This window comes from Trachemys scripta, chromosome 1 (genome assembly GCF_013100865.1).
Source record: "Trachemys scripta elegans isolate TJP31775 chromosome 1, CAS_Tse_1.0, whole genome shotgun sequence".
In the NCBI taxonomy this organism is placed as follows: Eukaryota; Metazoa; Chordata; order Testudines; family Emydidae; genus Trachemys; species Trachemys scripta.
In genome coordinates this window covers 206,426,501-206,448,504 of record NC_048298.1, presented here as the reverse complement: position 1 = coordinate 206,448,504, position 22,004 = coordinate 206,426,501, and the positions used below count along the sequence as shown (strand labels likewise).

The 22,004-nt window shown below is 39.9% G+C and overlaps 1 protein-coding gene across 1 annotated transcript in view; it reads left to right on the top strand.

Moving 5' to 3' along the window:
* The window catches only part of POLA1 (DNA polymerase alpha 1, catalytic subunit), a 335,012-nt gene that overhangs the window by 16,177 nt on the left and 296,831 nt on the right, over window positions 1-22,004 (top strand). Inside the window, exons 4-12 of the mRNA XM_034754923.1 lie at window positions 475-555; window positions 6,810-6,925; window positions 7,226-7,288; window positions 8,949-9,047; window positions 13,507-13,699; window positions 13,893-14,049; window positions 14,910-15,088; window positions 19,418-19,530; window positions 20,125-20,241. Coding sequence (XP_034610814.1) covers window positions 475-555; window positions 6,810-6,925; window positions 7,226-7,288; window positions 8,949-9,047; window positions 13,507-13,699; window positions 13,893-14,049; window positions 14,910-15,088; window positions 19,418-19,530; window positions 20,125-20,241 — 1,118 coding nt within the window. The remainder of the gene's footprint in view (window positions 1-474; window positions 556-6,809; window positions 6,926-7,225; window positions 7,289-8,948; window positions 9,048-13,506; window positions 13,700-13,892; window positions 14,050-14,909; window positions 15,089-19,417; window positions 19,531-20,124; window positions 20,242-22,004) is intronic.

Sequence of the window (22,004 nt, the reverse complement as noted above, 5' to 3'; positions counted from 1 at the left end):
TTAGGAGACTAAGTGCCTAAATCTCTTTTAAAAGCAAAAATCAGAGTCCTAAATCAGTTAGGCATTGTGTCGCTGAGTGCCGCAACATATAAATAGCTTTAAAAATCTGGGTCTTTATGCCTAAGCATTGTTGAATTTATAATAACACTTTCAAGATCAGTGATTCAAATATTTTACATTGACTGCAGATACAGTGACTTTGTTCCATTTAAAAATGGTTCCCTTTTGCAAACTACAGATATATTTTTAGCTGATCATGTACTAAAGTAGTTACTTTGAGCCAAACCCCGTTATAACTTGGTTTGTTTTTTAGTTTATTTTTGTACTCAAAATATATAGATTTATAAAGTAATGAAAAATCAAGAGTTTGTTAAACAGAGGAAGCCCCTTAGCGATGGAGATTAAGTTTAAATTTCATCTTTCTGAATTTGCAAAGGGTCACTTAAAGTTTATTATAACCTTCTTCTTGTACAGATGGGATAGGTTATGTAGAAGATGGAAGGGAGATCTTTGATGAAGATCTAGAAGATGATGTCCTTGGTTCCAAGAAGAAAGGTAAATGAATTAAACTCTTGAAAGTTTCTCTGGTTGCTTTCGTGCATAAAATTTGGTACTTCTGTTGACTTCATCCAGTGGAAATGGGTCAGTAAGCCCAAATATTAGCACAGCTTCCTGGGAAGGACAGCTTGTACAGGTGTCATTGATACCGGAAGTGACAGAGGTTACATAAATGTGTCTGGAACCAGGGTTTGGCCTGCAGAGCCTCTGTTTATCCTTGGTGATGGTGTGTGAGATGTTGATTATCAGAGCTTAGAAATGTAGGGATGAAAGAGACTGAGAAGTCATCTAGGCCAGCCTCCTTCACTGAGGCAGGACCAAGTATGCCTAGACCATCTAAAAAATCTGTTTTAAAAACCTGCAACGTGGGGGATTCCACAACCTCCTTTGGAAGCCTGTTCCAGTTCTTAAGTATGCTTTATATTTAGGAAGTTTTTGCTCATATCTAACCTAAATCTCTCTTGCTACAGATTAAGCCCATTACTACTTCTCCGTGTCTACTGAAGGCAGGACAACAATTGATCACAGTCCTCTTTATAACAGTATTTAACATATTTGAAGACTGTTATTGGGTCTCCCCTCAGTCTTCTTTTCTCAAGACTAAACTTAGCCAGTTTTTTTAGCCTTTATCTTGTTGTCTTAAACCTAGACGACGTGTTTTCTGAACAGTTTTCATTTGTGTAGTACAAATGAACTTGATGCTAATAGTATGAATACGCAATCAAAGTGTTGATGGTGGTAGTAGTAGTAGTAGTATTTACTATCTTTGTCAGTAAAGCTGTTCATTTCAGTGGTCTGCTGTGATCTATGTTGGTTCACAATTGGCAGTTTAGCTAATAAGTTAATGTTGTTACTACAGGTTTGTATGTGTAAAAGAACATTACAATGCTTTGGTTTTAGCTGGATCCTTAATAGTTGACTAAGTTTCTTTTAAGTGTGTACACTAAGTTATACTACATTATGTCCTGCTGTGTCTTAAATACTGGGCCAATGAGGACTTGAGAAGCTCAACAGATTCTTCACTTAGAATCATAGACTTTAAGGTCAGAAGGGACCATTATGATCATCTAGTCTGACCTCCTGCACAACGCAGGCCACAGAATCTCACCCACCCACTCCTGTATCAAACCTATGTCTGAGCCATTGAAGTCCTCAAATCGTGGTTCAAAGACTTCAAGGTGCAGAGCATCTTCCAGCAAGTGACCCGTGCCCCACGCTGCAAAGGAAGGCATTCCCCCCGCCGCCCCTCCTGCCCGAGCCTCTGCTAATCTGCCCTGGAGGAAAATTCTTTCCCGACCCCAAATATGGCGATCAGCTAAACCCTGAGCATGTGGGCAAGACTCACCAGCCAGACTCCCCATAAAGAATTCTCTGTAGTAACTCAGATCCCACCCCATCTAATATCCCATCACAGGCCATTGGGCATATTTACCGTTAATAGTCAAAGATCAGTTAATTGCCAAAATTAGGCTATCCCATCATACCATCCCCTCCATAAACGTATCAAGATTAGACTTGAAGCCAGATATGTTTTTTGCCCCCACTGCTCCCTTGGAAGGCTGTTCCAGAACTTCACTCCTCTGATGGTTAGAAACCTTCGTCTAATTTCAAGTCTAAACTTCCCGATGGCCAGTTTATATCCATTTGTTGTTGTGTCCACATTGGTACTGAGCTTAAATAATTCCTCTCCCTTTCTGGTATTTATTCCTCTGATATATTTATAGAGAGCAATCATATCTCCCCTCAGCCTTCTTTTGGTTAGGCTAAACAAGCCAAGCTCTTTGAGTCTCCTTTCATAAGACAGGTTTTCCATTCCTCGGATCATCCTAGTAGCCCTTCTCTGTACCTGTTCCAGTTTGAATTCATCCTTCTTAAACATGGGAGACCAGAACTGCACACAATATTCCAGATGAGGTCTCACCAGTGCCTGGTATAATGGTACTAACACTTCCTTATCTCTATTGGAAATACCTCGCCTGATGCATCCCAAGATGGCATTAGCTTTTTTTCATGGCCATATCACACTGGCGGCTCTTAGTCATCCTGTGATCAACCAATACTCCAAGGTCCTTCTCCTCCTCTGTTACTTCCAACTGATGGGTCCCCAGCTTATAACAATAATTCTTGTTGTTAATCCCTAAATGCATGACTTTGCACTTTTCACTATTAAATTTCATCCTATTACATTACTATAGTCCAGTTTACAAGGTCATCCAGTTCTTCCTGTATGATATCCCGGGGTCCTTCTCTGTATTGGCAATACCTCCCAGCTTTGTGTCAGCTGTAAACTTTATTAGCACATTCCCACTTTTTGTGCCAAGGTCAGTAATAAAAAGATTAAATAAGATTGGTCCCAAAACTGATCCCTGAGGAACTCCACTAGTAACCTCTCTCCAGCCTCACAGTTCACCTTTCAGTACGACCTGTTGTAGTCTCCCCTTTAACCAGTTCCTTATCCACCTTTCAATTTTCATATTGATCCCTATCTTTTCCAATTTAGCTAATAATTCCCCATATGGAACCATATCAAATGTATTGCTGAAATCGAAGTAAACTAGATCCACTCGTTTCCTTTGTCTAAAAAATCTGTTACCTCCTCAAAGAAGGAGATCAGGTTGGTTTGGCATGATCTACCTTTTGTAAAACCATGTTGTATTTTGTCCCAATTACCATTAACCTCAGTGTCCTTACCTACTTTCTCCTTCATAATTTTTTCCAAGACCTTGCATACAACAAATGTCAAACTAACAGGCCTGTAGTTGCCCGGATCACTTTTTTTCCCTTTCTTAAAGATAGGAACTATGTTAGCAATTCTCCAGTCATACAGTACAACCTCTGAGTTTACAGATTCATTAAAAATTCTTGCTAATGGGCTTGCAATTTCATGTGCCAGTTCCTTTAATGTTCTTGGATGAAGATTATCTGAGCCCCATGATTTAGTCCCAATAAGCTGTTCGAGTTTGGCTTCTACCTCGGATGTGGTAATATCTACCTCCATATTCTCATTCCCATTTGTCATCCTACCATTATCCCTAAGCTCCTCATTAAAGACTGAGGCAATGCATTTGTTAAATATTGGGCCATGCCTACATTATCCTTAACCTCCACTCCATCCTCAGTGTTTAGTGGTCCCACTTCTTCTTTCTTTTCTTCTTCTTTATATGGCTATAGAACCTTTTACTATTGGTTTTAATTCCCTTTGCAAGGTCTAACTCTACATGGCTTTTGGCCTTTCTCACTTTATCCCTACATGTTCTGACCTTAATAAGGTAGCTTTCCTTGCTGATCATTCCCATCTTCCATTCCTTGTAGGCTTTCTGCTTTTTCTTAATCACCTCTCTGAGCTGCTTGCTCATCCAGCTTGGTCTACAACTCCTGCCTATGAATTTTTTTCCCCTTTCTAGGGATGCAGGCTTCTGATAGTTTCTGTAACTTTGACTTGAAGTAATTCTAGCTCTCCTCCACCTTTAGAGCACAAGGTCTTCAGTCCACTCCACTTCCCTAACTAATTTCCTTATTTTTTTAAAGTTAGTCTTTTTAAAATCAAAAACCCCTGGTGGGCTGGGCTGGTTTGTTTACCTGCCGCGTCCGCAGGTTCGGCCGATCGCGGCTCCCACTGGCCGTGGTTCGCAGTCCCAGGCCAATGGAGGCTGTGGGTAGCGGTGTGGGCCGAGGGATGTGCTGGCTGCTGCTTCCTGCCGCCCCCATTGGCCTGGAGCGGTGAACCGCGGCCAGTGGGAGCCGTGATAGGCCGAACCTGCGGAGGTTGTGCAGACTGCATGTGACTTTACAAAATGCTGTGATTTAAACAAAATAAGCATGGGCCCTGGATTTCAATGGTATTTAACTATATATGGTGACATAAGTTTTACAGTCCTTCTCTTTTAGCTAGAACATCACGAAAAAGCTGCACTTGAGTGAATTTCAAGTTTCGCTTCTAAATTGCTATGAAGTATTTTTCAGCATATATTGAAAGGAATCACATCCTTTTTCTGTTTATAAGAAAAAAAAAAAATCATTCATTTCCCTTATCAAACCTTACGTGCAACCTTTTCTGTAGAGGTTAGTGGAGCAATATTCAGGACAAATTTGTGTAGTCTTGCTTGTTACTCTACAGTCTGCCCAACTTTCTTCAAACTTACTGTTCAACCTGTAGAGTAATACGGTTAACTTTCAGACCAAACCAGTGTGACTACCCAAAGTTTTAATAGGGCAAAAACAACACTTATAATAGAGCTCTGTAAATTTTCTTGTAGCCATTTAGATATGTCATCTTTTGGCACTGTTTATAATAAAATGTCTTAAGTTTGATAAACATTCAGTGCTACTTGAATGAAGCTGCATCAGTGGTGATTTGGGGTCTAATGTTTTAATGACCAGCTATCTAACTGAAATAATAACTTTAACTTATGAAAGTGAGCCAACGTTAAGTCATACAAACAGTTTCAAAAATCCAGTAAGTCTTTTTGTCTTCAAACAAGTGTAATTAATTTCTTAAATATGGAAATGTCTGTTCACTTTTTTCCTTATTGGTCTACTTTAAAGAGGTTGGGGCTTTAGACATTTCCATATGTAACTTGCATGCTTAAGCCTGTGATTATGTATTCATAAATATACAGTAAATCTAATTTATACTGCTAGTTCCATCATGGACAATCTAAAGAGATTTACAAATGATATGCAGGGATCCCTTTCTCCAATAGAGAGGTGAAATGTTGCAATTGTGTAACATCATTTTGCTGCTCTAGCATCTTCAGATGGAATGTGCAGGATGTAATTACCCAAAGTTTAATATCTGCACTCTTATCAAAAATGCCATAGGCTCTCCACTGGCAACAAATGATCAGAAACTCTTAAAACTCATGAAAGATTGCACTTTTAATAGCGTAGTGCCCCTAACATTATGCTGGGCTCAATAGTGACTACCAGAAAAGAGTGCCTCTTACCGAAGTATAAACATAGTTTCTTATAACAGCTGCGTTTACCATAGAGGCTTTCTGTCCTAGCACTGGGATACTCTTGATGAGCTTGTGAGATCAGACAGGATTTCAGAATAGGCAGCAGGTTTAAAACAAACAAAAGGAAGTATTTTTTTCACACAACACCCAGTCAGTCTGTGGAACTCTTTTGCCAGAGGATGTTGTGAAAGCCAAGACTATAACAGGGTTCAAAAAAGAACTAGATAAGTTCATGGAGTATTAATCCATCAATGGCTATTAGCCAGGATGGGCAGAGATGGTGACCCTAGCCTCTGTTTGCCAGAAGCTGGGAATGGACGACAGGGGATGGATCACTTGATGATGATTGATGATGATCTGTTCTGTTCATTCCCTCTGAGACACCTGGCATTGGCCACTGTCGGAGGAAGACAGGATACTGGGCTAGATGGACCTTTGGTCTGACCCAGTATGGCTGTTTTTATGTTCTTTAGTGGTTTCTTTGTGTTTAAAAACTTGACTGAATTTCTTTTGGTTCTTGTGAAAGCTACCAGTTAATAACCTTGAGGACAGAAGACATCTGTTTATCTGCAGGATATGTACAGGGGCAAGGGAAGCTTCTGCACAGCTCCCTGAGTGCAGGTCTACACAAACATGTAGTTTGCAGCAAGCTGGGGTATGAATCTATCCCACACTAGCTGTCCATGTGGACCCTGATGATGTGCACTAATGAACTAGACACGCTAGGTAACTTGACTAAGGTCACATAGGAAATCATTGGCAACACAAAGAATCAGACCTTGTCTCCATGTTCCTAGGCTTGCTAACTAACCACTGGACCATCTTTCCTCTATGCAAATACTCTGCTGTACCATACTCTGGAGCAGTGGTTCTCAACCTATTTACTGTTACAGGCCACCTGTGCGGCCCACAATGAGTTATTTGGGTCGCATCCAATACTAGCTGTATGGCCCTGTGGATGTCACATTGGCTGCATTGCTGTGCTGATTGGGCTGTAGGTTGAGAACCACTGCTGTAGTGACCACGTTTTAGTATATGAGAGGTATTTCAGTAATTGGCCTGTGTGATACTTCCAAGAAGGCTACAAACTCTGGTGATAGCTTTTTGTAATGTAATTCTGAACAGCTATTAGATTGTAACGCTTTGCATGAACTGCCAACTTACGCTGGATACGAGCGAGTAGCCTAAAGGTTAAAGATGATCCCTTTACCAATTCCATCAACTGTCCAGCCCCCACTGATAACTGGAGCCTTTAATTATTTGAGAAATCACTTCTCTCTCTTGTTCCTGTAGGAAAAGGTGACAAAACATCCACAAATGACAAAAAGAATGTGAAGAAGTCTGTGGTGTCAAAGCCAAACACCATCAAGTCTATGTTTATGGCTAGTGCAGGGAAGAAAAACACAGATGTAAGTTGTATTTTTATATTTCAATTTAAATGTCCTACCTTCAGATAGACTTGTAACTTTATTTTCTTTACTCAAAGTGACAAATGTTTTGGTTACTACCGTTTGACTTTTTTTAATCAATTGGCACACAAGCCAGACTTAAAAGCTCTCACTGAGAGTTTCTGGGTGCTCGTCACTCTTGAAAATCTGGCCCATGGTATGTGGGGAACTTCCTTATTCTGTATTGACCGAGTCTTTCGGTTCAGTTAAGTGCATATAATTAAGTCTATATAGCTAATACAGCTGTCTAATATTTTACAGAAAACTGTAGACTTGTCCAAGGATGACTTACTCGGGGATATTCTGCAAGATCTGAATGCTGAGGTAAGTATTGAATTTTGAGGGGTATATTGTACTGAACACCCCAATCAATGATGCAATTCATCCAGTTATCAGAAGTTTTTAAGAAGCTTTTTTTTTTTTTTTTAAATGGACCACCTAAGATTTTATTATTTTAGTGAAGTCATTCCCAACTCTTGGCTGTGACAATCTTTGTCCCATGAGTCATCTTTAGGTACACAAAAAGTCAGGTCAGCCAATGACTCTAGTTAATCAGCATGACAGTACTCATTACTGTATTAGCAGACTTCCTTAAAATTACAAAGACTAACACTTTCAACAGCACGTATCACAATGTCCTTTGGGGTTACTGAACATGACACATCATTAATATAAATTAAAATTACAAATATATTTTAAAAAAATTAGAACATTGCCATGTCCTTCACTTAACTTTACTATAAATATTCGATACTCATTCCCATGCTATCTGATACCTAACTATAGGGTTATGTCACCTTATTAACTGTTACTAACATCACAAACATCTAAATAGTTCAGGAAATGCTTTCATGCTATCCTGATATTGTCTGCTGTTGCAAGGCATATGTGAAATACCAGATTTTGTGGAGGCTAAGTGAGAAAAACATTTTAATACAAAATACTTTCATCATATTTTCACTTAAGTATACAGTCTGTTGTTGTGGAATAGTTGGCTAGTTAATAAAGCTTTGGAGTTCACTAATATGCTTCTCCTCATGTTCTAAATGGCGTTGTCTCTTTCTGCATTTATGGGCACAAATGTACATCTTAAAATTGCTTGTCCACTAGTATGCCAGTGCTGAAAACCAGCTACAAATTTTCCTAAATAACCCATTCTCCTGAACTATTGTCTACTGAAACAGTTTGTAAAGCCAACACGTTAAACTTATGACTCTCAGCCATAACTGAATTTTTAACTTTTTTTGTCATACTTCATATTAGCTGTAGTCTTAAAAAAATCTATGGTGAGGGATGAGAAGCATTTGAAAAACTTTCCATTGCATCCACACATTTTTAACTGAATTTCTTTGGCTCTTGTTGATCTCCAAACTTCATCTAAAGATTTGTGTCGTCAAGATGTCTTCTTTTATTTAAATGCCAGCAGTGTGGTTGATGCTGTATAAAATACAAAGAAAGATGGTCCCTCTCCTGTGACTTGTGATCTAAAATTTTTATTGACTTTCTTTTCACACCAGGATTTTGTATAATACTATATTATCAGTTGGCATAATACTCCCACTGCTGCTTTGACTGTTCTGGACCCCCTTGGCTATTGTTTTGCGTTCTCCTCTAGTTTAGGAGCAAGCTATGTAACTGCTTTTAATTATTTTTTTTTTTTAATTATTTTTTTCACAATGTTAACACTCAAAACCAAAAACATATTAGAATCCTTGTGGCCTTGTCACTTTAAGTAAATTTGTGGGGGAAAAAGTTGCTTAGTTGGTATGGAAGGATTTCTCACTCGCTTTGGGAGTGTCTCCTCAAATTCCCTAAGTGAAGATAATTAGTGTCACTTTTTGTTGGGACTCTGATACTTTTGTAGCAGCTGATGCAGCATGCATGCAGAGTTAGAGGGTGAAGAGAAAAATTGGGTGGCTTTTTTCTTCTCTGTCAAATTCTACTAACGCAGGGCCATTCTCATATTTTCCCTCCTCCTTTTTAGACCGTTCAGATAACTCCACCTCCAGTTGTAAAGCTAAGAAAGAAAAGACCTGTTGGAGCGTCACTGAATCCTTTCTCTGTACAGTCACCGGCCCATATGGTAAAGTTGCAGATCCAAATATATATATATTTTTGCTTATGACTAACTTATGTTTTGAATAAGTAAGCTCCTGTTTTATTATTGGCTTCCTTAGTAAAAACAGAAGGTCTGTAATTTCCTTTTCGGTACTCTAATGCAGAGACGAAAATACACTTTTGTCTCTGCTTCCACACTATCTTTGTAGTTGGGTGAGTGCATACTGTAGATTCAGTTATCACTTCACCATTCATACAGTGTTTTAGAGTTACATGACACTTTACTCATAGATACTTCATATGCACTAAAAAGCTTATGTAAACAAGTTATGACAAGGATATTGAGGGGTTTATTAAGGGAGAATGAATTTTTAAAGGAATTTGGAGGAAAGGATGCTTGGCAGGTGGGGCACAACGAAATAGGCATGAAGTGAGGTGGGAAAAGGAGATAAGGCAGAAAGATTGGAAAGAGCTTGTAAAAAGAGTGGAAAATGGAAAGATGTAAATAGGGGAAATATTATTTAGGAATGTGGGTGCATATACGGCCCTTCGGTTTTGCAGAAGGTGCGGAACAGTGGAAGCCTTCTGATAGGAGTAGAATGGTTTGAGAGGAGGCATGAAAGATGACTCTAGCAGCAGCTTTTTTGGAGAGACTCACTGCTAAGAAGCAGGGAGACTGGAGGGTAGGCTATTGCTATGTCATAAGCCTTGATATATGGGCAGTGGTTTTAGCAGTGGAGACAATGAGGTGAGGACAGAATTTTTATGTGAAAAGACTTAGTGAGAGCTGCAAGGAGGAGAGAGGAGTTAGAGACTGAGGCTCAAGACCTGGAAGTGGGACAGATAATGGAATTGTTGATGGAGAGATACAGAAGCAAGAAAGCTGATAAGTTAATGTTTGAGGAGGGGAGTTTGAAATGGCAGCTGGGCATCCAAAAGATGTCAGGCAATAAGATACAAGACTGGGTGGAGAGGAAGCCCCTGGAACTTGAAAATCACCTTGTGTAGAAGAAGTAGGATACTAACTGTGGGATAGATAAGATCACTGAGGGGGAAAAGGAGGGGCCAGAAAAGAGAAACCGAGGAACAACAGCAGGGAAGAGGGTCAAAGGGATTTGGAGATGGCTGATAAATGTTCATGGGCATAGAAAGAGAGGTAGCATACTGGGACAGTTTAGTGAGGGATACGATTGAAGGATACAAATGGTATAGAGGAGATAAATCCTATTTGCCATTAAAATACAAAAACGACAGTGCAATTGAAAAACAAATTAAAAACTGAAACATACTCTTACGCCATGAATAATTAACTTGTGGATTTGTCACAAGAGATTATTAAGACTAAATTTAATAGGATTAAAAAATCCTCCATATATCTAAATGAGGATCTGAACCCTGATGCTTCAGGGGTGATAGTCAACTACTAGCTGACATAGGTTAGGAAGAAACTTAGCCATCAGGCACGCTCTTCCATAATTGTCCATGCTACTATTTTCCTCTGAAGCATTTGATACTGTCCTTTGTCAGAATGCTGGATTAGATGCACCACTGGTCTGATGGTCCTATAACAGCGGTTCTCAAACTTTTGTATTGGTGACCTCTTTTACACAGCAAGCCTCTGAGTGCGACCCCCCCCCCCGCCCCCATATACATTAAAAACACTTAAAGTATTTAATGCTATTATAAATGCTGGAGGTGAAGCAGGGTTTGGAGGTGGAGGTTGACAGCTTGTGACCCCCACCCCCCCATGTAATAACCTCACTGCCCCCAGAGGGGTCACTACCCCAAGTTTGAGAACCCCTGTCCTAGGGCTGGTCCACACTAACCCCCCATTTCGAACTAAGATACGCAACTTCAGCTACGTTATTCACGTAGCTGAAGTTGAACTATCTTAGTTCAAACTTACTGCGCGTCCACACGCGGCAGGCAGGCACCCCCGTCGACTCCGCGTACTCCTCTCGCGGAGCAGGAGTACCGGTGTCGACGGTGAGCACTTCTGGGATCGATTTATTGCGTCTAGACAAGATGCGATAAATCGATCCCAGAAGATCGATTGCTTACCGCCAGACCTGGAGGTAAGTATAGACGTACCCTTAGAAGGAGCAATTGGAGGTTTTTAAGAGCTGTTCACAAGGTAGAATGAGAACCAGGAAGACAGTCTTGGAAACTAAGTGGAGGTGAGCAGGTAGTGACTAACGTTTTCAATTTCAATAGGCAGATCTGGAAACATAAGTATAGAGAAGTGTCTATTTGGTTGAACTAGGAGGTGTCATTAATACCAAAGGGTACGTCCAGACTACCCGCCAATCCGGCGGGTAGCGATCGATCTATCGGGGATCGATATATCGCGTCTCATCTAGACGCGATATATCGATCCCTGAACACGCTCCCGTCGACTCCGGAACTCCACTAGGGCGAGCGGCGGGAGCGGAGTCAACGGGGGAGCTGTGGCCGTTGATCCCGCGCCGTGAGGATGGGAGGTAAGTCAAAATAAGATATGTCGACTTCAGCTACGCTATTCCCGTAGCTAAAGTTGCGTATCTTACATTGACCCCATCTTCCCCAGTGTAGACCAGGCCTTAGGGGAGGTGGCTTCAGGAGAGTGCAGAAGCTGAATAAGAGAGGATGAGGTTGGAGAAGGTAACAGTCTAGGATTCTGGAGAGTAAAAAGGGGAACAGGCAACTTTGATCAAAGGAAGGCTTATTTAAGACAGGAATAATGATTGGGCAGTTGGGGTAGACAAGAGGTAAAAAGAAATAGAGAGAATAAATATTAACATTTTTTAAACTTTATTTTAGTTTACAATAGATCAACTGCACAGACCTGTACTATTTAGTGGTTGACAGTGGAGCCTTAGATAGAGCATTAGACTGGGACTTGGGAGACCAGGGTTCTATTTGTGACTAAGACCCTGGCCTGCTGTGACTGTGACACTTCATTTTCCTGTTCCTCAGTTTCCCCATGTGAACTAGATGATGACAATAGTGAGGCCTTGCTCAATAAAGTGCACAGAACTATCACCAGTTATTGGAAGATCTCATGACTCCCCTCCCAGAACACCATTTTCAAGGTTAAAGGCAGGGGGGGTAGGATGAGGTAGTTGCAGCTGTTCCAATGTTCTGTCTGAAGCTCTAGCTCTGAGTGGACCTTGTAGGCGGAAGAGATGTTTTGGGAGCATGCAAAAGTGGAGTGAGAACATTTAGGGATTTTTTTTTTGAAGCAGCAAGCCTCTAAATGCTTTGAGTTTGTGCAAATGGGAACTTTTGAGAGGCTTATAACTCCGCTAAATGTAACTGAATAACAAAAGGGGCCTGTCCCCTTATCAACTTCTAAATCCCTGCTTTAGAGCATAGGGAGGCTGGAACTCTTCAGTGAAATGGTTGGAAATCAATTTTAACATTAGGAAGACAACCTCTTTTTCGCCTAACCTTGCTGTTGGAAATGAATGGTCTTTGCTGAAACTTTAAAAAGACGTATTAACCGGAGGTAGAAAGAGCCTGTAAAACTTCAGTCCAAACAGTTAGTTTGGCAAAGTTATAAACAACTGAAAAATTACTTGGGCTGCCTTAACATGAGCAGGGCCCCATGTATCCTGTGATTGTGTCGCTGCAGAATTCATTCCTTTGCTACATAATAATGCTCCAGAATCGGACCTTTCATTTGAAAATTGTTCTTGCCTTTATGGTTTCACCGAGTACCCCCAAAATGTAAACAGTCTTAAATGATGCAGTGTCCTATGTCTGCATCTGTAGAGTACCTGAAACTCTTAGGACTGAGGGGTGTAGTGTAGCCTGTCCTATTAATCTCAATCAGGGCCCCCTGGAATTTGGATACTATGGTTACATAAACTGGCATTCACCAATTTGCTGCAGTTAGGCACACAACTGTATTTTTCCCCTGCCCTGCCATACCATACCTATCACTTCCCTTACAATTGTGAGTTAATTGGAGTACTGTGCGCACTCCCTGCACTGTTCCATGGAGCAAGTCAGAAGAGAATTGGGGGAGCGAGAATTTAACTTCCTGGCTGTACCAATGTATGCTGGCAAACTAGGCTGTCTGGGGAGCTAGAGAGAAGCTGTTGAAGCTGACAGCCAGCTGCCTTCTTGCCTGGCACAAATGGGGAGAAGGAGGTTCTGAGGTCAGCTTCTTCGCTCCTGAGCTGAGGCCTGGGGAGAACAGCAAAAAACTCATGCCCAAAAATAATCAACAAATGCTGTCTATTAATATTTTCAACTATGACCCATAGAACTGTCTGTTTTTTTTGTTTGTTTTTTTTGGGTGTAGGTTTGGGAATAGAAATGGCGGTAGAATAAATGTTGCCATGGAATTGAGGCGTTGTTGCTGAGAAATTTGATGTTGTGTTGAAGAGTGTGCAAAACCCTGACTGTAGGCCTTATTGCCAACTTCATTTATAACTAAACACTGTAATTCTCCTTTAAGGAAAATTAAAGTTTAATTTGTGCCTAAAATATTTTTTCAGGTAGTAACCCCTATAGTAAGGAAAGCTCCCACTACTGTCAAAAAGGAAGTTCTTTCTCCAACTACTGCTGATCCTAAGCATACCACTTATGCAGCAAAACCTGTTGCCGTCCATAAAGAGAATGGTGCTGAATATACAATAAAAACTGCAGAAAACGAACTGGTGAAGGCAAAACCAGAGAAAGCTATTCAAGGTATTTTAAAAATTCTGGCAACGGAGATAGCAAATGTAGCATGTTCTAAAATATTTTAGTTACCATTGGGGCTAAGTGTGAAAATAGCTTAAAGTGATTCATATTAATGTTGTATACTGTGTGTATGTACTAGAATTATATAGTATATTGTATTAATGATTCAACCCCTTAGTTCTTTTTACAATGCTTACAGAAAATGATCAGGGCATGATGGATTTTGAGGATGGGGATTTTGATGAACCTATGGAAGCGGATATACCAGAGACTGCCGGGGCCCTGAAGAAAGAACAGAAACTAGAAAAGAAAGAGACACAGCAAGTGGATTCTGTGAAGGAAGATGCATCCTTTTTGTAAGGATCTGTGGTTGCAAAAAACCTTTTTTGCTGAAAGAAGTTATATTTATGACTTTATTATATTTGGACTTGATATTTACATATTTATTTTTCTCAAGGCATTGTTCTGTGATTGCACTGTAGGGACTTGAAAAACTTGCATGTTGAAGGGAGTAAACTGGCTGACGGCTACTTAAGAAAAGGGATACTTCATGTTTCTGAGGACAGACAATTCCTGTCTGGGTAAACAGTGTAATGTTTTAGGTTAAGTGCTCAATGTATATTGCACAGAGCTGGTGATGTAATGTGGAAGTTTTAGACTGCACATCTCGGTGCTGATCAACAGAAATCAGGAATCACTAAAGATTTATATTACCGAATACCTTATAATTACCCAAAACATTAATGATAGTTAAAGCCAGTTTCCCGTGGCAAATAGTCATGCCATTGAAGTTCAAAATGCAAAAGTAATGATTTTAAGGTCCTTTTCTTATATAGGAGAGTTTTGAAGCACTTTTTAAATACTGTTTCATGACTGAAAATTATGACAAGTCAAATCATGGTTTGAAGTGTACAAGGTGCTTCACAGAAACAAATAATGACTCTGTCCCACCCCAGATAGCTTACAGTCGAAGGTAGCCTTGCAAACTGATGGGATTATTCATGCTGTAAAGACTTGCATGTCTGGGGTCTGTCTAATAGTTTAAAGGAACTATTAATGCCTGTCTGTTGGATATATGAGAGCTATATTTGTGGGGGAAATAATGGAGTATTGCATGTTAGCTGGTTTCTTGTGACCGATCTTAAGTCATGTCTTCTCAAAAGTTATGGTTGTAGTGAACATACAACCTTACTCATCTGTTTTTCAATACTTGCAGAAGTTCTTTTCTCCCTGATATGTCCTGTTGGACCAGAATGGATAAGGATGAAACTGATTTAGTTGCCTCAGAAGTTCAAGTGGACCCCAGTTGCCTGCCACTAGTGAACGGGGAAGATGGGGATCAAGTCTTTAGGTTTTATTGGCTGGATGCTTACGAAGATCAGTATAGTCAACCAGGTATCTACACATTTAAAGACAGAAAGTAATTCTCTCGTTCCCTTCAATTTAATCTCGCCATGAAGGCAGGGATTTTCAAAGGAGCCCAAGGAAAGACTAGCTGCTCTCTATGCCTGTTGAAGTTCTCCCCTGGAAGCTGCTTTGTAACTTGTACAAAGTTACATATATTCCTCCCTCTATATGATATAACTACTTGACAAAATGAAAGTCTTGTCTATTATTTGTGGTCTGTTATAGTGTTGGGGGGAAGGAAAAGGATTTTAGTGCTGTTAAATCTGGGGAATATGCTGACATTTGCCTCTGTGTGCTAGGAATGAGTTGATGTGTCTAACTTCTTGGCTAAGTGGTACAATAGTTAAATGCACCGTTCTCTTCCTTTTGAAAATATAATCTGAAATCCTGATTAGATCATTAGTTTGATCTCCTAGGTCCTGATAAACCTGTCTTTGTATTACAAGTCACATGTGTTGTAGGAGTTGGAGGAGAGGAGGGAGACTGGATGTGGAATAGATATTATTGTGCAAAAATCTTCATAAAGCTCTGCCAAGATACCTCAGTCCTATCTCATTTTTTTTCATAACTCTAGTACTTTGGGTCTCTGTCTTCCATGCATATCAACCTCATTCACGCTGTTAGTGGTAGAGGTAAAATACCTATTTTGGAGGCTTTGGACTAATGCTCCAAGTGCTAAGTCTAATGCATTTTGCAGTTACACCTTTCTTAACTTGTGGTGCCAAGAGGTTAAATATGAGTCGGTCTCTTTGTATGCTGAGTGCATTGAAAAGCTTCCTGATGAGAGCAGCTAGTGATCACTGAAGCCGTGGTGAAATCAATGATTCTAATATAAAATAGCTACTCTTAAAGACCCTGTTATTGTTTTTTACTTCTATCTTGGCTTGTAAGTCAGTGGTAGCTGAATGGAACATAATTATGAAAGGATTTATTTTTCTTGCATGTTTTTCTTGCATAAGAATGTCCTTATTTTGACATTTCAAGGTTGAATAATAGACTGCACCTGGTTTCAATTAATAGTGCAAGGGGGGAAGTAAATTTTGACATTACTTTTTGTTTAACAGTTTCATTATTTTTATGGAAAATGGGCATAAACAATGTCAAATACATTGCTTGAAATGCAGCTGGACTGCAAGGTAAATAAGACTCTAAAATCATTTGTAACTTTGAAACACAATCTGTTTTCCTTCATGGTTCCCTTAAACTGTTTTATGGAGAGAATTGGAAGGCTGTACTCCTATCTTAAAAATTTGATGAAATAAATAATAAAATAAAACAATAGGTGTCCATCTAGTGCTCTGGTCACCTGTCCCATAGCTTAAAAAGCTAAGAATAAACCAGGAGCTACTCCTAAATATCTCAGCCTTAGCCCACACCCTTATTAAAGGCTTAATGAAGGAGGTGAGGGAGAAAGAGAACCTGGGCTCTGGTAGACCAAGGGAGCAAGTCATGAAATTGAAGACCTCCCAAAAATTGTTTATATTGAAGGAGCTCCAGCTCAAACACCTCTGATCTCAGTAATGGCAGTATGTTGTAGGAGGAGAGAGAAATCTCCAGTAACCAAGTCCAAAATTATGAAGCGATTTTTCTTATAGGTTAACACTAGGCTTATCGGAATGTGATTTTTATTTTTTAATAATTTTGGGTGGGTAATGTTTGTTTTGAAGCATTTTTTAACATTTTTATCAATGTAGATTTTCATGGTTGTGGGAGATTATGGGAAGAGGTTCAGATGATAGCAGGGAGTCAGACAATGACTGAATGACCGTACATCTTGAGATTCAAAAAGTGAAGGCTTTATAGCTGTTAAAACAAATTGTCAACATCACATTGTGGATATATGTAAAGTAATGTACATTGGAAAAATAACCCCAGCCATACATACAATACGATGGGGGGGCTAATTTAGCTACAACTAATCAGGAACGATCTTGGAGTCCTCATGGATAGTTCTCTGAAGACGTCCATGCAGTGTGCAGCAGCAGTCAAAAAAGCAAACAGGATGTTAGGAATCATTAGGGGGATAGAGAACAAGACAGAGAATATCTTATTGCCCTTTTATAAATCCATGGTACGCCCACATCTTGAATACTGCGTACAGATGTGGTCTCCTTTTCTCAAAAAAGATATACTGGCATTGGAAAAGGTTCAGAGACGGGCAACTAAAATGATTAGGGGGTTGGAACGGGTCCCAGATGAGAAGAGATTAAAGAGGCTAGGACTTTTCAGCTTGGAAAAGAGGAGACTAAGGGGGGATATGATAGAGGTATATAAAATCATGAGTGATGTGGAGAAAGTGAATAAGGAAAAGTTATTTACTTGTTCCCATAATATAAGAACTAGGGGCCACCAAATGAAATTAATGGGTGGCAGGTTTAAAACAAATAAAAGGAAGTTCTTCTTTACACAGCGCACAGTCAGCTTGTGGAACTCCTTGCCTGAGGAGCTTGTGAAGGCTAGGACTATAACAGGGTTTAAAAGAACTAGATAAATTCATGGAGGTTAAATCCATTAATGGCTATTAGCCAGGATGGGTAAGGAATGGTGTCCCTAGCCTCTGTTTGTCAGAGGGTGGAGATGGATGGCAGAAGAGAGATTACTTGATCGTTACCTGTTAGGTTCACTCCCTTTGGGGCAGCTGGCACTGGCCACTGTCAGTAGACAGGATACTGGGCTGGATGGACCTTTGGTCTGACCCAGTATGGCCGTTCTTATGTTCTTAAAACAAATTGTTGACATCACATGTCAGGCTATACAGAGTAAACATCCTTGTTCTTGAGCAGCAATTTTCTTAATTTTTCCTGTCTGTAAATTTCTACCATCATCAATAGAAATATTTGTGTGTGTGTGGTGGTGGTGGGGGGGGGGGGTGAAATCAACATTTACCAATAAAAATAAAATCCTTCCAAGCCTAGTTAAAACCAAACTCCTGAATTCTACCCAGAAGCTGATTGAAAGGTAACAGCACTGGTTTAATGTGCTCCCATCTTACGAGTCCACTTAAGTGGACTGCAGCATTCTGTGCTAGCTTCAGCTTTCAAATGTTTCCAAGGTGTAATCCCATGTAGCGTGCATTATAGCTGGTTTGTTGTACCTTTAATCTTGCGGTGATGCAGATGTGGATAATTGTGGCAAGGTCCACAATGAAAAGAAAAGATTGGTGAAAAAGCTGTCTTGGCTACACTGTTTACCTGGACATCCAGGAGCACCCTGAATTTAACAGCATCCCCAAGTTGTCAACCTGTACTGTTGCACTCCCTTTGTGAGGGGCACTGATGTAAGTTCCACCAAAGTCCAGTTGCTTCCCCTAACCTCACCATTCTCTCTCTATTACCTCGATGGAGTCACAACCAGCTAGCTGTCGTCCAAGACCTAAGTTTTCTAGGCGCTAGGAAACGCATCCCATTGCTCCAGCAGAGTCAAATGTGATGGGGATGTAGAGCTGGGTACCATCAGCATACTGAATGCAATGAACTCTCCTCACTAACCCTCCTAGTGGCCCCATATACTCACTGAACAAGACAGGTGACAAGCACCTTGCAGGAGAGCCCTTGGGGCAGGGGAATTATTTCATTGACCATGAGTTGCAGGAAAGATTGTTGTACTTGTGGGGTCTTGTTTTTTGTGTGTGCTATTCTTTTGAGCAGTGAATTGTCAAATATAAAACTTTCTGGATTTTACTACGGGAATTATTGCTGCGAAAATTCATAAGTTTAGATTTATCAGCTTCAAGTCCCATTTAGTGAAATTTTCAGTGGATTGCAAAAGGCCTTCCACCAACTTAATTGGGTACAAAGGAGTCTTAACCTTGGAGAACTGAGTAAGGAAAAAACTTCATTGTCTTGGTTACCATCTAACACACCTCCATCTGGAAGGTTCGAACCTTTTATTAATTGACACCACACGTATTTCAGCATTTTCTTTCTTCACTTACTTTTTCTTTAGGGGGAATGAGAAGCTGTAAGAATAGAACTCTGAGAACAGAAGATAGTGGTGTGATGCCATCTTCTGTGCTTGACATTTCTTGGTTACCACAGTTTTGGAGGTGGATGGTTAAGGACCACATAAGTACTAGGTTTATAAAGTGATTGCTTAGATATTTGTAGAGCACTAGGTTTATAAAGTGATTGCTTAGATATTTGTAGAGCACTGTCTGTCAGTAGATGGAACTGTCAAGGAATACAAATTGGAAATTACTTTGGTCCTGTGGGTGAATTAATCTTTCTTCACTTATACTTTAAAGTGGCAGCTTTTCTGCTAGCAGCATCTTTGAGAATTTTTCATTCCCTAATATCTAGTCTTTTCTTCCTTTCTCAGGTGTGGTATTTCTGTTTGGTAAAGTGTGGATTGAATCAGCAGAGACCTATGTCAGCTGTTGTGTGACAGTGAAAAATATTGAGAGAATTATCTATCTACTGCCACGTGAGATGGTAGGCCTGAATTTCAGTGGGCTGCTGATGGGAAGCTATTGAAGTAAAATGCCTTCTGACTTGCTTACATGGAAAAAACAAGCTGTGCTGATTGTTGCATATGTGATATTCATCATGCTGAGTAGAATATCCTTGATTTTCAAGCTATAATGAGGTGGCTAGGAAAAGGACAGTTCCTTTACCTGAAACTAATGGTGGCAGTTTTCTTGGGTGATCTCCTGCTTACCATGTTAAGTTTCCAAGTCCTCTGTTTTAAGTAACATTTCATAAATTTTACATTTTGTGAACTCCTTTACTTTGTATCAGAGGGGTAGTCGTGTTAGTCTGAATCTGTAAAAAGCAACAGAGGGTCCTTCAGATGTATCTGAAGAAGTGAGGTTCTTACCCATGAAAGCTTATGCTCCCAATACTTCTTTTAGTCTTAAAGGTGCCACAGGACCCTCTGTCCTTTATTTTGGTGCCATAATATTCCTTGGCTACAAGCTTTGATTGTATGTCAGTTTACCCATTAAAATAACCCTGAATTTTGCTGACTTGTTAATGTTTGTTGTCACAATCTGTAAATAAAATAATTTGATTTTACTCTCTTTAAAGCAAATGGACCTAACTTCTGGTAAAGAGACAGAGAATCCTGTGACTATGATGAACATCTACCAAGAATTTAATGACCAGATTGCTGTAAAATACAAGATCATGAAGTTCAGATCCAAGGTTTGTCTCTTTTGTACATCACGCTCAATCCCTTCCTATTTTTCTGTTTTTGGAGGGCAGAAAACTTTCAGTGGATAGCCATGCTGGTTGGTGTGTGGGTGGAAAAGGCAAAGTTATAACTTGCATGTATGTGTATGTTTTCCTGTAACAGTGACAATCTGAATCTTTCTCAACTCAAGAATAAGTGAAACAGAGTTTGGAGATGGGCCTAGTATAGAACAGAATTTTAACCCCAAAGCTAATATGATTAATGGCAGAATATTGATAAAAGGTCAGCATCATCATCTCTGTGTGAGAAGTCAGCTTTCTTTGAGATCTAAGGCTGTGTCCTGACTTTTCTTACTAGGACTTGTTACATTCAAAACAGTTTTCAAATATGGTTATGACCAAACAGTTTATATACGTGCCATCATGATTATAAATGTCAAACCTTGCTAAAATCCTGCCAGCAGATTAGTTAATAGTACAGTTTTAGCCAACACAACTTTGGGTATCAATTTTGTTTCTATATTGTGAACCCCAAACCACTAATGGACCTGGTTCAAGGTCTTCCTTCTTCCCCCCGTCTCTGCCACATATACTAGAAGTCAGTGTACTACATTTATGTAGCACTTCCAGTTGACTGTAATGCACTTTTTTGCCCAAAGCTTGCTGAGGGATACATACAACATGGCTTCACTTACTAGAATAGAGAAAGTGTACATGCCCAGGTGAGCTAGCAACTAAACTGCAGTCCTTCTGTGATGCTGACAGTACTGATTCCTGGACTGCCAATATTCATTTCTCTTAAACATCCTAATTTTTGTAATGAATATTGAGCATAAGGGGGAAAAACCACCTGTGTCCCTCTGGATAGGGCACTGGGCTAGGACTTGAAATTTGGTTCTTTGATTTTTCTTCCATTGACCTGCAGTGACATTGTACAAATTGCTTCACCTTGTTGCTTATTTTTTCCCTTCCACTTTTTATCTGTTGTTTTTCTCTTTAGATTTTAAGCTCTCTGGGGGCAGGAACTGTTTTTTATATGACTGTACAATGCCTAGTACATTAGGGGGTCCTGATCTTGGCTGGACCTTCTAGACACTACGTACTGTAAACCATTAATAAGACAGATAACGTTCCCTTTTTGTGGGAATTAGGATGCCATCTTGAGATTTAAACTGTTCATTGGATCCCTAGTTGTGCTTGACATTTGTGATTCCACTATGTATTTGGGCCACTCTACAAGCAGTTAAGAGAATGGTGAAGCGGAAAAGATTGCTCTATTGGAAAATAGAGGCAGACACGGTGTGGGATAGAGAATAGGTATCAGAGGAATCTGTTCATAAAGGTACAGTTCTGCAAAGCAAAATATGCAGAAATTGTGCTAGCAAGGGCATCACAAATTTGGACTGAAGTGCATTACTAGAGCTGTGTTGGGAAGCTTATTCAATCACTTCACAAGCACTCATTAACTTTTCTTTCCCTTTTCCCTCTTTAATATGTGTGGATAAAATGCAAGTGTCTCTTTGCAGTCCAGACTTGGATGAAGATGAGTACAACACTAGCATCATGTTTCTTCAATTAAGTGCTCAGATAGCTCTTCCTACTTTCTTGGCGTATCAAGTTGAGAGTTCACAAAGAATTACAGTGTAACTTTGGGATTAGTTTTGATTTTCTGGGATTAGTGATCAGTGCTGTCATTAAACCCTTGTGTAAAATGTTTGACAAGAGGTTTGAAAGGCAGAGGAAAACAGAGGAAGAATGAATAAAAACACAGGTGT